The 16,996-nt window shown below is 40.6% G+C and overlaps 1 protein-coding gene across 1 annotated transcript in view; it reads right to left on the reverse strand.

The window, feature by feature from the left end:
* The window catches only part of LOC139765279 (JNK1/MAPK8-associated membrane protein), a 37,156-nt gene that overhangs the window by 7,265 nt on the left and 12,895 nt on the right, over nt 1-16,996 (reverse strand). The window contains exons 4-5 of the mRNA XM_071692637.1: nt 10,500-10,669; nt 3,811-3,887 (exon numbers count right to left, since the gene is read on the reverse strand). Coding sequence (XP_071548738.1) covers nt 3,811-3,887; nt 10,500-10,669 — 247 coding nt within the window. The remainder of the gene's footprint in view (nt 1-3,810; nt 3,888-10,499; nt 10,670-16,996) is intronic.

A 16,996-nucleotide genomic window follows, 5' to 3' on the forward strand; every position in this document is an offset into this window, starting at 1 on the left:
TCCCCTTCACTTCTGACACATATATCTTTTTTGAAAAACCTTTTTCTCACCCATTCTCTCCATATGTTCAAACTATTTTGGTACATCCTCTTCAGCTCTCTCAACCACACTCAGTTAAATACCATACTTCTCTCTTTCCTTTTCGTTCCTCACTCGATCAAACCACCTCACACTACAGACTGTCCTTAAAAATTTAATTTCCAAGACATCCACCCTCCTCCATAAAGCCTTATCTACAGCCCCTGCCTTGCATCCATATAATATTGTTCAGACTACTATACATTCAAACATACTCATTTTTGCCCTCCTAAATAAAATTCCACACATCCGTCAGCACTCCCCTCACCCACCCTAAGACTCATTTCTGCTTCCATGGTTCCATTCACTGCCATGTCTACTCCCAGGTATCTAAAACACTTGTCATTTCATGTGTGGCAGGGTGGTGACGGGAATGAATAAGGGCAGACAGTATGAATTATGTAAATGCGTATATATGTATATGTCTGTGTGTGTGTATATATATATGTTTACATTGAGATGTATAGGTATGTATGTGCATGTGTGTATGTGGGTGGGTTGGGCCATTCTTTCGTCTGTTTCCTTGCGTTACCTCCCTAACGTGGGAGACAGCGACAAAGTATAATAAATAAATAAACAGTCTATGTGTGTGTATGTATATGTATATATGTTGATTTTTATATGTATATGTATATGGGCCATTCTTCATCTGTTTCCTGGCACTACCTCGCTGACGTGGGAAACGGCAGATTAGAAAGGGTAGTGAGTGGTGAGATGAAAAAGTAAGATTGTTAGTGAAGAAGAGAGAGGCATTTCGACAATTTTTGCAAGAAGTAGTGCAAATGACTGGGAAATGTATAAAAGAAAGAGGCAAGAGGTCAAGAGAAAGGTGCAAGGGGTGAAAATGGGGGCAAATGAGAGTTGGGGTGAGAAAGTATCATTAAATTCTAGGGAAAATAAAAAGATGTTTTGGAAGGAGGTAAATAAAGCGCGTAAGACAAGAGAACAAATGGAACATCGGCGAAGGGGGCTAATGGGGAGGTAATAACAAGTGGTGGTGAAGTGAGAAGGAGATGAAGTGAGTATTTTGAAGGTTTGTTGAATGTGTTTGATAATAGAATGGCAGATATAGGGTATTTTGGTCGAGGTGGTGTGCGAAGTGAGAGAGTCAGGGGGAATGGTTTGGTGAACAGAGAAGTGGTATTGAAAGCATTGCAGAAGATGAAAACCAGAAAGGCGGCAGGTTTGGATGGTATTGCAATGGACTTTATTAAAAAAGGGGGTGAATTAGTTGCTGACTGATTGGTAAGGATATTTAGAGTATGTATGGTTAATGGTGAAGTGCCTGAGGACTGGCAGAATGCATGCATAGTGCCAATGTACAAAGGCAAAGGGGATAAAGGTGAGTGTTCAAATTACAGAGGTATAAGTTTGTTGAGTATTCCTGGGAAATTATATGGGAGGGTATAGATTGAAAGGGTAAAAGCATGTACAGAGCATCAGATTGGGGAAAAGCAGTACGGTTTCAGAAGTGGTGAAGGATGTGTGGATCAGGTGTTTGCTTTGAAGAATGTATGTGAGAAATACTTACAAAAACAGATGGATTTGTATGTAGCATTTATGGATCTGGAGAAGGCATATGATATAGTTGATAGAGATGCTTTGTGGAAGGTATTAAGAGTATATGGTGTGGTAAGTTGCTAGAAGTAGTGAAAAGTTTTTATCAAGCTTGTAAGGCATGTGTATGAGTAGGAAGAGAGGAAAGTGACTGGTTCCCGTGAATGTCAGTTTGTGGCAGGGGTGTGTGATGTCTCCATGGCTGTTCAATTTATTTATGGATGGGGTTGTTAGGGAGGTAAATGCAAGAGTTTTGGAAAGAGTGGCAAGTATGCAGTCTGTTGTGGATGAGAGGGCTTGGGAAGTGAGTCAGTTGTTGTTCGCTGATGATAAAGCACTGGTGGCTGATTCGGGTGAGAAACTGCAGAAGTTGGTGACCGAGTTTGGTAAAGTGTGTGAAAGAAGAAAGCTGAGAGTAAATGTGAATAAGAGCAAGATTATTAGGTTCAGTAGAGTTGAGGGACAAGTTAATTGGGATGAAAATTTCAATGGAGAAAAACCGGAGGAAGGGAAGTGTTTTAGATATCTGGGAGTGGATTTAGCAGTGGATGGAACCATGGAAGCAGAAGTGAGTCACAGGGTAAGGGAGGAAGCAAAGGTTCTGGGAGCATTGAAGAATGTGTGGAAGGTGAGAACATTGTCTTGGAGAGCAAAAATGGGTATGTTTGAAGGAACAGTGGTTCCAACAATGTTATATGGTTGCGAAGCATAGGCTATAGATAAGGTTGTGCGGAGGATGGTGGATGTGTTGGAAATCAAATGTTTGAGGACAATATGTGGTGTGAGGTGGTTTGCTCGAGTAAGTAATGAAAGGGTAAGAGAGATGTGTGGTAATAAAAAGAGCATGGATGAGAGAGCAGAAGACGGTGTATTGAAATGGTGTGGTCACATTGAGAGAATGAGTGAGGAAAGACTGACAAGAAGGATATATGTGTCAGAGGTGGAGGGTACGAGGAAAGGCGGGAAAACAAATTGGAGGTGGAAGGATAGAGTGAAAAAGATTTTGAGTGATTGGGGCCTGAACATAAGGAGTGTGAAAGGCATGCAAGGAATAGAGTGAATTGGAATGATGTGGTATAGTGGGGTCGATGTGATGTCAATGGATTGAACCAGGACATGTGAAGTGTCTGTGGTAAACCATGGAAAGGTCTCTATCAACCCTATAAGTGGCTTTCTCTACATCCATAAATGCCATTACTATGTCTACCTGTTCATTTTTCCTCACACTTGATTGCTATTTCCCACATTAGCAAGGAAGTGCCAGAGACAGATGAAGAAAGGCCCCACACTTATGTATGTTCCTCTTTTTATAGCAGGTATTTCCAAACAGCAATTTTTTTTTCAACATACAGCTCCAGAAGCTGTTCTCCATTTTCATTCACTTGACTGGATACCCCACAGCCCTAATTATAATCTCAACTACAACATATCCCCCCCCAAAAAAACAATCATCCATCACAAATACCTGATCCCTCAATTTATTATTATAGACACGCTCACTCACTCTTCCCAAAACACTTACCCCTCTCACTCATCCCTCTCAATTACAGGTCCATAAGCACTAATAACCACCCACCTCTCATAATTATCCAGTTTCGTTTTCACCAATACTAGCCTGGGCCCCTCTTCCCTAAACTATTCCACACATTCCCACAACTCCTCCCTCAACAGAATTGCTATCCCTTCCTTATGTCTCACCCTCACACTAACCTCTGACTATATCCGAAAGACATTTCAAAGCCATTCTTCAGCCTTCCCCTAGAGCTTTGTTTTACTCAGAGCCAAAACATCCAGATTACTTTCTTCAAACATACTACCTTTCTTCTCATCTTGGTTATTATATCCACCTACAATCAGACACCCAAGCCTCACAATCAAACACCCTAGCCTCACAATCAGACACCCAAATCTGAGCCTTTGAGGAGGATGAGCATTCATCGCTTGTTTCTTCTTCTGTTCCAACTTTCAGAAGTGGAATTACAAGAAAGGAGCGGTTTCCAGTCCCCACTCCTACCCCTTTCAGGTGCCTTCTATGACATGTAGGGAATATGAAGCACTGTCTTATGAAGCTAAGTAATTCACTGAAAATCACTTAAATACTGATTGATTCAAATGAAATTAAATCCACAATGAAGGTAACTGCTAAGTTAAGCTCACTACAGGTTAAGTGCTTACCTGATCAAGCTGAAATGCAAAATGTGCAGCATTTGACACGACAGACAATATGATGACCATGTAGGGAAATGAATAATCTGAAAAGAAGACATATACCTATTAAGTGTAATACATACAAGAATTGCTTGAAGAGAGTAATTTTCACAGTAAAATAGGAGTCTGAACCTCTTGACTGTTACTTGCTTTAGTTCATGACCACTGGAGATAGCATATACATGTGTGTGCAATGCAGAAATACTATCCCAAAGTTCCTGTGCCAATTCAAATGTGGATGGTTCTCATACATTTTCACTAACTGCTACATATCACCAACAACTAACATTAAGCAGATGAAAAATTCTCAAGTCAGTCTTTCATCAATCACTGAAGAGACTGGACATACCTATTCTATCTATCCATTGATCTATATCCCTGATGCATGTTCCCTACAGAAACTCCCTCAAGGGTATGGCCATGGCAAAAGTCTTCATATCTGGTGAACTCCAGTGTTGCTTTCTAGCCTTTGGTGCCTCACCTTTAACAGGCAACTGGTAGAGGGCAACTCTGGTGCAGTTTTCCAACTTATTACTTTTACCCCCCTTACCTACTACTTCAACCTAATGTTCCTTCCTACTACTTCTATCTATTCCTCCTACCACTGCCAAAAGGCAGGGGCAGTGCATAGCCCTCTGCAGGAAAAATCTACAGATACAAAGAATGGATTACGTTGTTTGACAAGGAGAGATTGTATGTTTTTGGACAGAATGCCAGCAGTCCAAGTGTGGTTGAGGTAGAAAAAAAAAGAGTTACCTGAGTCAGTGGAGAGCAACATGACAACCACTGAAGTGCTAACTCATTATGCAACCATCACTAACCCTCTCGATACCCAGGCAGAACAAGTAGTACCAGTAAAAATCTCCCTGGTCGGTGGCTGCCTACCATCTACTACCTACCTGGACATATCCATTATACACATGGCCTGAATGGTATGGAAATTTCCTGACTGCTGGAGAAATATGAAGAATAACAAACTTATACAAGTACAGGGGTGTCAAGTTGTATGGAAAGGTCCTAACTCATATGAGAACTCATATGAGAGAGGAAAACTCTAGCAGCAGAATATAATACAAAGCTCAACCAAACACAAGTCAGTGAACATGCAAAATTCCCATATCTCCCCTGCAACATTTAACTTTCAGATATTATATTATGAAATGAAGCTTCCACTTCATTTATATAATGTTTTCTCCAAAAATATGTTGTATACTTTAATTATACTTTTGCAAATTTCTACACAGCAGAGAGGAGCCTTGGCTTTCTACTACACAATTATGGGTTTAAAGAATACATGAAGAGCAGTTCTCGGGGTAGCTGGACTCTGACGATGGAAGCCCAACTACCCTAGCAATGTATCTATCCTACCCAATGACAAAAGAAAGAATGAAAACCTGATCACCAGAAAATCAATAGACATAATCCTGTCAACATACCACACTACTGTGGTTTAAGCAATAAATGCATGTGACCAAGCCTCTTCTGTATCAGCACAAAACATTAATATCTACATATTACATATATTTTTTCAGTTTTTACACTCAGCCTGAGATACATACCAACTAAACAAAGCCATGTGAAGGCAAACAGTAGCACTGTTACAGCCAGAATACTGCCTCAAATCACTTATTGTGAATTATTCAATTCATCTATCAAGACAATAAACCTTGTAATGGACTTTGTAAAACCTTAAGTGCAGGTTGGATGCATCATATGTGTGACTGGGAATAAAAATACTCTCCACGGAAGCAACAAGCAGTGAGCAGTTTAGCAGCTAAGAGGTAATTCTTAAAAAGATATTAAAGACCTTTTATTTTCTACATGCAACCTGTGTAGACAGTTGGCATATCTGTCCAACATGCAGTGATGTTAATTTTATAATAAAAGGCTAGCAAACCAACAGCTGCTTATCTTTAAAACCTGATCTAGCAAGTTCCTTCAATAGGAAGTCAGTAAATGTAATACAGAGCAAGTACAGTACTACAGAAATTCAGTATTTGACATTTCATTTCATGGAGCAGATGTATAATAATCTGCAACTATGCTTGCAGTGTACAGAGCACAAAATGCATCATCTGATATCTGGTTAAGTGGCATATATTACTGAATTAAGGAAAATTTTCAAGGAAACACATGGCCACCTTGCACTTTTTACTATGTCATCCTTTTCAACCTTTAAAATGCTTTCACTGTCATCTTAAAACCCTTGAGGGACCACTCTCATCATCTCATGACAATTCAACTTTTTCAATCTCTGTCAAAATACCCAGGTAACTTTTGTATCATAAGTAGCCTATGCTATTAGTTTCCTATGCCTTTTGGCAAAATGGTAAAAGCAGTAGGTAAAAGTAGTAGCTAGGAAGATTTAGGCAGGAGCAACAGGTAGCAGCTTTAAGTAGTAGTAGTAGTAGGTAGGAGCATCAGACAGAAGTAGTCATTAGGAATATTAGGTAAGAGCCTCTGCAAACACTGCTAAACTTGTCCTCTGCCATTAGACTGTTAAGAGAGAGGCATCAAAGGTTAAGAAGCAGCATTGGAGTTCTTTAGTTATGCAGACTCTGTTGTCGTGGCTAACCCTTTGAGGGAGTTCCAATTGGAATAGGCATTAGAGATATAGATAAAGAGATAGATAGTGAGTTTAGTATGACTGATAAGGCTAAACAAAGTGTGGTGAAACAGTCCATGCATGTGGAAAGGATAGGTGAAGATAGATTAACAAAAAGGGTATACGCATCAGAAGCAAAAGGGAAGAGGATACAGAAGAAGTGGAGGGATGCAGTAAAGGATGAATTGGGTTATCAAGGCCTGAACGTTTGGGAGGATAAGAAGTGAGTGGGGAAGGGGCAATGGGCTGCACAAGGATGCATGAAGTGGTCAGGGTAAACCATGCAGTAGTCAATGGGGCCTCACTGTGGTTGGTAGTCTATGGTTTTTGTACATTATACATGAAAACTATGAACTGGATATATGCATATGAGAGGCAATTACACATAAAAAATCACTGAAGCTAACACTGTAACTACTAAATTTCACATATGTATTTTCATTTATTTATTATACTAAGTCACTGTCTCCCGCGTTAGCGAGGTAGCACAAAGAAACAGATGAAAGAATGGCCCAACCCACCCACATACACATGTATATACATAAACACCTAAACATGCACATATACATACCTATACATTTCAACATATACATAAATATACACACACACAGACATATACATGTGTACACATCCACACTTGCTGCCTTCATCCATTCTCATCGCCGCCCCGCCACACATGAAATGGCACCCCCCCCTCCCCCACACGAGTACAAGGTAGCGCTAGGAAAAGATAAAAAAGGTCACATTCGTTCACACTCAGTCTCTAGCTGTCATGCGTAATGCACCGAAACCACAGCTCCCTTTCCACATCCAGGCCTCACAAAACATTCTATGGTTTACCCCAGGCTCTCCACATGCCATGGTTCAATCCATTGACAGCACGTACTCGACCCCAGTGTATCATGTCGTTCCAATTCACTCTATTCCTTGCACACCTTTCACTTTCTTGTATATTCAGGCCCCAATCGCTCAAATCACTCCATCCTTCCACCTCTAATTTGGTCTTCCACTTCTCGTTCCCTCCACCTCTGAAACATATATCCTCTTTGTCAACCTTTCCTCACTCATTCTCTCCATGTGACCAAACCATTTCAATACACCCTCTTCTGCTCTCTCAACCACACTCATTTTATTAACACATCTCTCTTACCCTTCCATTACCTTCCCAATCAAACCACCTCACACCACAAACTGTCCTCAAATATTTCATTTCCAACACAGCCACCATCCTCCGGTTGTTAGGGAGGGGAATACAAGAGTTCTGGAGAGGGGGGGAAGTATGCAGTCTGTTGTGGATGAGAGGGCTTGGGAAGTAAGTTGTTGTTTGCTGATGATACAGCACTGGTTGCTGATTCAGATGACAAACTGCAGAAGCTGGTGACTGAGTTTGGTAGTGTGTGAAAGAAGAAAGCTGAGAGTAAATGCGAATAAGAGCAAGGTTATTAGGTTCAGTAGGGTAAAGGGATAAGTTAATTGGGATGTAAGTTTCAATGGAGAAAAACTGGAGGAAGTGAAATGTTTTAGATATCTGGGAATGGATTTAGCAGCGGATAGAATGATGGAAGCAGAAGTGAGTCACAAGGAGGGGGAGGGGGGCGAAGGCTCTGGGAGCATTGAAGAATGTGTGGAAGGTGGGAACATTATCTCAGAAAGCAAAAATGGGTATGTTTGAAGGAACAGTGGTTTCAACAATGTTAAACGGTTGCAAGGCATGGGATATAGATGGGGTTGTGCAGAAGAGAATGGATGTGTTGGAAATGAAATATTTGAGGACAATATGTGGTGTTAGGTGGTTTGATTAAGTAATGAAAGGGTAAGAGAGATGTGTGGTAATAAAAAGAGTGTGGTTGAGAAAGCAGAAGAGGATGTATTGAAATGGTTTGGTCACATGAAGAGAATGAGTGAGGAAAGATTGACAAAGAGGATATATGTGTCAAAGGTGGAGGGAACGATGAGAAGTGGGAGACCAAATTGGAGGTGGAAGGATGGAGTGAAAAAGGTTTTGAGCAATTAGGGCCTGAACATAGAGGAGGGAAGGGCATGCAAGGAATAGAGTGAATTGGAACGATGTGGTATACTGGGGTCGACGTGCTGTCAATGGATTGAACCAGGGCATGTGAAGCGTTTGGGGTAAACCATGGAAAGTTTTGTGGGGCCTGAATGTGGAAAGGGAGCTGTGGTTTCTGTGCATTACACATGACAGCTAGAGACTGAGTGTGAACAAATGTGGCCTTTGTGTCTTTTCCTAGCGCTACCTCGCACACACGCGGGGGGAGGGGGTTGCCATATCATGTGTGGCGGGGTGGCAACGGGAAATGGATGAAGGTAGCAAGTATGGATATGTACATGTGTATATGTGTATATGTCTGTGTATGTATATGTATGTGTACGGTGAAATATATAGGTATGTATATGTGCGTGAGTGTGCGTTTAAAGTACTCATTCCATCTCCTTCTCACTTCACCACTACTTGTTATTACCTCCCCATTAGCCCCCTTCACCAATGTTCCCATTTGTTCTCTTGTCTTATGCACTTTATTTACCTCCTTCCAAAACATCTTTTTATTTTCCCTAAAAATTAATGATAATCTCTCACCCCAACTCTCATTTGTCCTCTTTTTTAACTCTTGCACCTTTCTCTTAACTTCCTGCTGCTTTCTTTTATACATCTCCCAGTCATTTGCCCAACTTCAATGCAAAAATCATCCAAATGCCTCTCTCTTCTCTTTCACTAACGATCTTAACTCTTCATCCCACCACTAGCTACCCTTTTTAATATGCCCACTTCCCACCTTTCTCATGCTCCAAGCGTCTTTTGTGCAAGCTATCACTGCTTCCCTAAATACAACCCATTCCTCCCCCATTCCCCTTACATCATTCGCTCTCACCTTTTGCCATTCTGCACTCAATCTCTCCTAGTACCTCCTCACACAAGTCTCCTTTCCAAGCTCACTTATTCTCATCACTCTCTTCACCCCAACATTCTCTCTTTTCTGAAAACATGTACAAATCTTCACCTCTGCCTCCACAAGATAATGATCAGACATCCCTCCAGCTGCCCCTCTCAGCACATTAACATCCAAAAGTTTCTCTTTCACACACCTATCAATCAACACTTAATCCAATAACACTCTCTGGCCATCTCTCCTACTTACATACATACAGTTATGTATATCTCTCTTTTTAAACCAGGTATTCCCAATCACCAGTCCTTTATCAGCACACAAATCTACAAGCTCTTCACCATTTCCATTTACAACACTGAACACTCCAAGTACACCAATTATACCCACAACTGCCATATTACTTACCTTTGCATTCAAATCACCCATCACTATAACCCGGTCTCATGCATCACAGGTGCTAAAACACTCAGCTGCTCCCAAAACACTTGCTTCTTATGATCTTTCTTCTCATGACCAGGTGCACAGGCACCAATAATCACCCATCTCTCTCCACTTTCAGTTTTACCCATATCAATCTACCATTCACTTTCAGTTTTACCCATATCAATCTAGAATTTACTTTCTTACACTCTATCACATACTCCCACAACTCCTGCTTCAGGAGTAGTGCTACTCCTTCCTTTGCTTTTGTCCTCTCACCAACTCCTGACTGTACTCCCAAGACATTCCCAAACCACTCTTTCCCTTTACCCTTGAACTTCATTTCACTCAGAGCCAAAACATCCAGGTTCTTTCCTCAAGCATACTACCTATCTCTCCTTTTTTCTCATCTTGGTTACATTCACACACATTTAGACACCCTAATCTGATCCTTCAAAGAGGATGAGCACTCCCTGCATGACTCCTTTCTGTTTCCCCTTTCAGAAAGTTAAAATACAAGGAGGGGAGGGTTTCAAGCCCCCTGCTCCTGCCCCATTTAGTCGCCTTCTACGACATGCAGGGAATACGTGGGAAGTATTCTTTCTCCCCTATCCCCCTAGATAGGGGAGCTGATATTGTAACTAACATTGTACTACTTAATTTCCTATATATGTCATCAAATGATGAGATATGTATAAGAACATAATATAAAAAACTTTACTTACATATAAGTCCTGCACCAATAGCATGAATAACAATAAGAGCTGGAAGGAAGTACAGTGCTGAATAAATAGCAGACTTTCCTCTGCCAGGCAGGAGTTTCGATGAAAGGAATGGTCGGATCATTAACATCACCAGCAAGCAGAGTGTATAAAATACAAACACCATTGAATATCTGAAATGAAAATATTCCTTCAGTCTATTTTTCTACAAAAAAGTCGTTGAATATTATTCTATCCATATCTCCTTGTACAAACTTCCTCTAGGGCAGTGTTCTTCAAATTTTTTTCATCGTGACCCAGTTTGACTTTATTACCTTCACAATCCTATTGCACATCTGTTGTACCTTTCTCCCTCCAGTATGAAAACTTTTTACCAATACATACATACATATATACAAATACACACATATGCGTACATATATACAAATACACACATATACATACATATATACATACAAACATATACGGATTCAAAATAATTGCACGTTCAAAGTGTGCTAATGTTAATTTCATCTTTAAAAAATATCATTACAAAATACGTAGAACTACTATGTAAATTGCAATAAAGCAGAGAAAAACAGTATGCAGTTACCTGTTCAGTGCACCTGGTGTGCCTGCTTGTTACTAGTTATCTTGGCACAGTCTGGCTTGCAAGAAAATAACGCCACACGTGTTGGACGTAGGATTGAGTCAGTTTCTTTGTTTTTTAGCTTTTGTCAGGGTTAACAAACCAGCATCACACAAGTTTGTAGTTGTTAAAGGTATCAAATGCAAGATACTTTCCTTACTTAAATGTGGGTATTCCCTGGAAACACTTATCCAAAATGATGACAGAGATGATAATTTGTGCCTGATTCTTAGTGATGTATCACTTGTGAGATGAAGCTCATTTTCTTGATCAGGTGTTAGGTCTAGCCCTACAAGAGCCTCTGGTCTTTCAAAAGTGTAAGGGTCTTTTACCTCGTGCTTTTCTCTCATATCTTGTAGTAGCTTTTCTTTAGAAAAGTACTCTTCAAAACTGCCAACAAAGAATGAAGGTGTAGTTGTATGTCATATCTAATTTTCTTCACATTTTCTTTGCTGATGCTGTTTTCTTCACTATACTACAAAAGTGTTCAGAACATGTAAGAGACAGGGTGATTAACCCCAAGCCTAGCTTGCCACAGCATCATTGATTTCTTAAATGTTTCTACTTCCTCACTGTGTCGGAATACATTGTTTTCTTTCCCTTGCAGATCCAGATTATGTATATTTAGCTTTGAGAAAATGCCTGCTCAATATGAAAGCTTCACGATCCACTTATCATTGCAAAACAAGGGTGCCATGCTGGATTTTTTTTCTCCATAAGGAATACATGAATCTCCATCCTTAGCTCATAAAACAATGTCAAAATTCTGCCACAGGAAAGCCACTAAACTTCTGTATGATACAACAAGCATGAATGATCAGCTCCCATCTCCAGGTGCAACATTTCAAACAACCGACTGTAAAGTGAACTTCCTTTGATTATGTTTATAGCTTTCAGGACCTCATTCAGAACATCCCTGAGACTGTCTGGGATCCCTTTGGCAGCAAGCCCTTCACAGTGGACGAAGCGATGTTTCCAAGCAGTCATTATTGGCTGCTTCTGATATTTTAGTTACAACCCCATGTTTTTAAGTCATGTTTGCTGCTCCATCAGTTGTAATTCCTTTGCACGTGGCCAAGTTCAGTTTGTATTTTCCAACTACACAGTCATTCAACAATGTATATCTCTAATCCCAATGTATGTGTAGGTAAGGTTAAGCATCAGAGCAAGTCTTCCAGGAAGTCATTTTTCCATACATATCTCACATAAACCAAGAGTACCACACAGTTAGACATATCAATACTTTCATCAAGCTGAATAGCAAATTCTCCAGCAGACTGTAGACGTGACACCAGCTGAAATCGTAAATATTCTGAAATATCATTTATCCCCCATGACACTGTTGTATCACTGAGATGGACACATTTGATCTTGTCTGCCAACTTCTCATCAAGAACTGCACTCAATATATTCACAGCAGATGGGAGAACAAGTTTCTCACCGTATGTATGTGGTACTTTCTCTTTAGCAATGCGATGGGAAACTAAATATGATGCCAGATGTACTTTGTCGTTGAGTGATTGCTTTACTGAGAACTTTCACTGACATCTTAATTTGCTCCTTTCTTCTCAGGAAATACTCAACTGGTTTTCTAACAAGGTCAGCATGCATTGTCTTGAGATGTCTCTTTAATTTTGATTTCAAACTTTCATTTGCAAGAACTTTACTACAATTCATACACCTGATAAAGCCATACTCCAAAATTTCATCACTGTACTGCCTTGTCCATGACTTAGCTTTCTTCTTAGCAGGCAGCCCAGAAGAGGAGGCTGATGAGGATAAGGCCTCTCCCATGCCTCTCCACCTGTGTATCTTTATCAGGTGCACACGTACTTGATGACTGAGCAGCGATTTTACTTCTCATAACAAAACGATCCATTCTGTCAAAGCACTGGGCATACTGTATGACTAAAGAAGGGACAACATTTATGCTCCCACAGTACAAACACAACTGAGGATAAGTTCGTTTCTGTGGGAAGTGAAGATTATATCTAAACACATAAAAGTCCTGTCTTCCTCCCATCTGTTCTCTCTCTTATATATTTATGACTACTTGTGGGCTATTACTATGATGATGACATTGCTGATGATGATGATGAAGATACGAGTGTCAGCGGTGAGGGGCAGAAGAAGCTGGAAACCAAACAGACTGCATACATGGCCTCTCTCTCCAAAACCCCTACATTTACCTCCCTAACCACCCCATCCATAAACAAATCAAACAACCATGGGGACATTACACACCCTGCCACAGACCGACATTCACTTGGAACCATTCACTCTCATCTCTTCCTACTTGTACACATGTGTTACATCCTTGATAAAAGCTTTTCACTGATTCTAGCAACTTACCTCCCACACCATATACACTTAAGAACTTCCACAAAGCATCTCTATCAACCATATCATATGCCTTCTCTAGATTCATAAATGCTGCATACAAATCCATCTGTTTTTCTAAGTATTTCTCACACACATTCCTCAAAGCAAACACATTTCACTTTTTATCTATACATCTCTTTACGACGTGGCGACCCAATGAAAAGCTTGCGATCCAGTATTGGGTCACAACCAGTATTTTGAAGAACCCTGCTCTAACGGCCATCACAAAAGAGTCTCAGGAAATGGAGAACTCCAGTGCTGCTTCTTAGCCTCAGTGCCTCACCCTTAACAAGCCACTGGCAGATAGAAACTCTAAAGCAGTGTTTCCAGAGGCTCCTAACTAATGTTCTTACTGACTAGTTCTACCTAATGTATCTACCTAATGTTCCAATACTACTTAACTTTTAATCTGTAACATACATATTATTCCCAAAAGTAACAAAAAATACTCATCAAATATTTCTGAAAGTTGATGGTAATAAGTAACAAAAGCAGCAATTGCCTCCTTCCTGTTGTATCTTGATAAATCATACAAACAGAAGGAGAAAGAAGAAGACACAAACTATATTTGCATTACATGATAATGTGACATGGGAGATCAAATATTCTGATGTAGCATGAAGACAGGAGCCCTTTACAAGATCACAAGCAAGTGTACATCATGTCTATTTTGGATTTAACGTGCTGAGGAATTAATCTAAACAGTTGAATTACATTGTGTAAAAAAAAATTTAATGATAATTTTGCCACAGACTTCTGCTTCTTAACTCACTCAGGGTATCAGGCAAAGTGATTCCCTCATCCACCTGGGGGTTTTTTCAGATGCTTCAAGTTACTGCCAAACATGATCATACATACCAAGACAATGAAACAAAGATCCTCCCAAAACAATCCTAACCAAACATACCTGCTATTCAATTCTATACATCACCACTACCAACCCTCAAATGAAATAAAAGGCTTACCCCTACCTCATTCTTCATCAACCTCTACTAACAGATCACCCACAAACAGAACCCAATGAAATAAGGTGACAAGCACTAAACCACAGCCCTTCCATGGTTCCATTTGCTACTAAGTCCACTCCCAGATATCTAAAACACTTCACCTCCTCCAATTTTTCTCTATTCAAACTTACATCCCAATTAACTTGTCCCTTAACCCTAATGAACCTAATAACCTTGCTCTTATTCACATATACTCTCAACTTTCTCCTTTCACACACTCTTCCAAACTCAGTAACCAGCTTCTGCAGTTCTCACTCGAATCAGCCACTAGAGCTGTATCATCTGTGAACAACAACTGACTCACTTCTCAAGCCCTCTCATCCCCAAAGATACACATACTTTTCCTTATAAGAAGACGTCTCTTACCTGTGAAATGGCCATCCACATCGTAAGTATGCACATGGGGTATGTGATGTCTCTGTGGGTGTTTAATTTGTTTATGGACGAAGTAGTGAGAAAAGTAAATGCAAGGGTCACACAAAAAGGGGCAAGTGTGCAGTCTGCAGGAGGTGTGGGGGCTGGGAAGTGATTCAGTTGTTGTTTGTTCAACACAACACTGGTGGTAGTTTCGAGTGAGAAACTGCTAAACATAGTGTCTGAGTTTGCAAGTGTATGAGAAGAGGAAGATAAGTGCAAATGTGAACAAATGCAAGACTATTAGGTTAAGAAGAGGAGGGAGATAGGTTAGTTGGGTGAAAGTTTGAATGGAGAAAAATTTGAATAAGTGGAATGTTTTAGACACCTGAAAGTGGACAAGGAAGCAAATGGAACCAAGTAAGTGGAAGGAGCCACAGAGTAGGTGAGGGGGGTCAACGTTTTGGGAACACTGAGGAATACGTGAAGGGCAAAAATGGGTATGTCTGAAGGTACATAGTCCCAACATTGCTGCTTGGATGTGATGCAAGGCCTACAGATGAGAGTGTATGTGGAGAAGAGCAGATGTCTTGGAAATTAAGTGCTTGAGGACAGTGTGTGTTGTGAGGTGGGACAACTGAGTAAGTAAAAAAGTGTAAAAGAGAGTTGTGGTAATAAGAAGAGTGTGGTTGAAAAAGCTTAAAAAAGGGTTATAAAGTGGTTCAGACATATGTTGAGAATGAGCGAGGAGAGGTTGATAAAGAGGTCATATGTTGCTGGCCACTTAGTCATAGTATACAAAAAGAAGGAGATGGAATGAGTATTTTGAAGGTTTGTTGAATGTGTCTGATGACAGAGTGGCAGATATAGGGTGTTTTGGTCGAGGTGGTGTGCAAAGTGAGAGGGTTAGGGAAAATGATTTGGTAAACAGAGAAGAGGTAGTAAAAGCTTTGCGGAAGATGAAAGCCGGCAAGGCAGCAGGTTTGGATGGTATTGCAGTGGAATTTATTAAAAAAGGGGGTGACTGTATTGTTGACTGGTTGGTAAGGTTATTTAATGTATGTATGACTCATGGTGAGGTGCCTGAGGATTGGCGGAATGCGTGCATAGTGCCATTGTACAAAGGCAAAGGGGATAAGAGTGAGTGCTCAAATTACAGAGGTATAAGTTTGTTGAGTATTCCTGGTAAATTATATGGGAGGGTATTGATTGAGAGGGTGAAGGCATGTACAGAGCATCAGATTGGGGAAGAGCAGTGCGGTTTCAGAAGTGGTAGAGGATGTGTGGATCAGGTGTTTGCTTTGAAGAATGTATGTGAGAAATACTTAGAAAAGCAAATGGATTTGTATGTAGCATTTATGGATCTGGAGAAGGCATATGATAGAGTTGATAGAGATGCTCTGTGGAAGGTATTAAGAATATATGGTGTGGGAGGCAAGTTGTTAGAAGCAGTGAAAAGTTTTTATCGAGGATGTAAGGCATGTGTACGTGTAGGAAGAGAGGAAAGTGATTGGTTCTCAGTGAATGTAGGTTTGCGGCAGGGGTGTGTGATGTCTCCATGGTTGTTTAATTTGTTTATGGATGGGGTTGTTAGGGAGGTAAATGCAAGAGTCCTGGAAAGAGGGGCAAGTATGAAGTCTGTTGGGGATGAGAGAGCTTGGGAAGTGAGTCAGTTGTTGTTCGCTGATGATACAGCGCTGGTGGCTGATTCATGTGAGAAACTGCAGAAGCTGGTGACTGAGTTTGGGAAAGTGTGTGGAAGAAGAAAGTTAAGAGTAAATGTGAATAAGAGCAAGGTTATTAGGTACAGTAGGGTTGAGGGTCAAGTCAACTGGGAGGTGAGTTTGAATGGAGAAAAACTGGAGGAAGTGAAGTGTTTTAGATATCTGGGAGTGGATCTGTCAGCGGATGGAACCATGGAAGCGGAAGTGGATCATAGGGTGGGGGAGGGGGCGAAAATTTTGGGAGCCTTGAAAAATGTGTGGAAGTCGAGAACATTATCTCGGAAAGCAAAAATGGGTATGTTTGAAGGAATAGTGGTTCCAACAATGTTGTATGGTTGCGAGGCGTGGGCTATGGATAGAGTTGTGCGCAGGAGGATGGATGTGCTGGAAATGAGATGTTTGAGG

This window comes from Panulirus ornatus, chromosome 53 (assembly GCF_036320965.1).
Source record: "Panulirus ornatus isolate Po-2019 chromosome 53, ASM3632096v1, whole genome shotgun sequence".
Classification (NCBI taxonomy): Eukaryota; Metazoa; Arthropoda; class Malacostraca; order Decapoda; family Palinuridae; genus Panulirus; species Panulirus ornatus.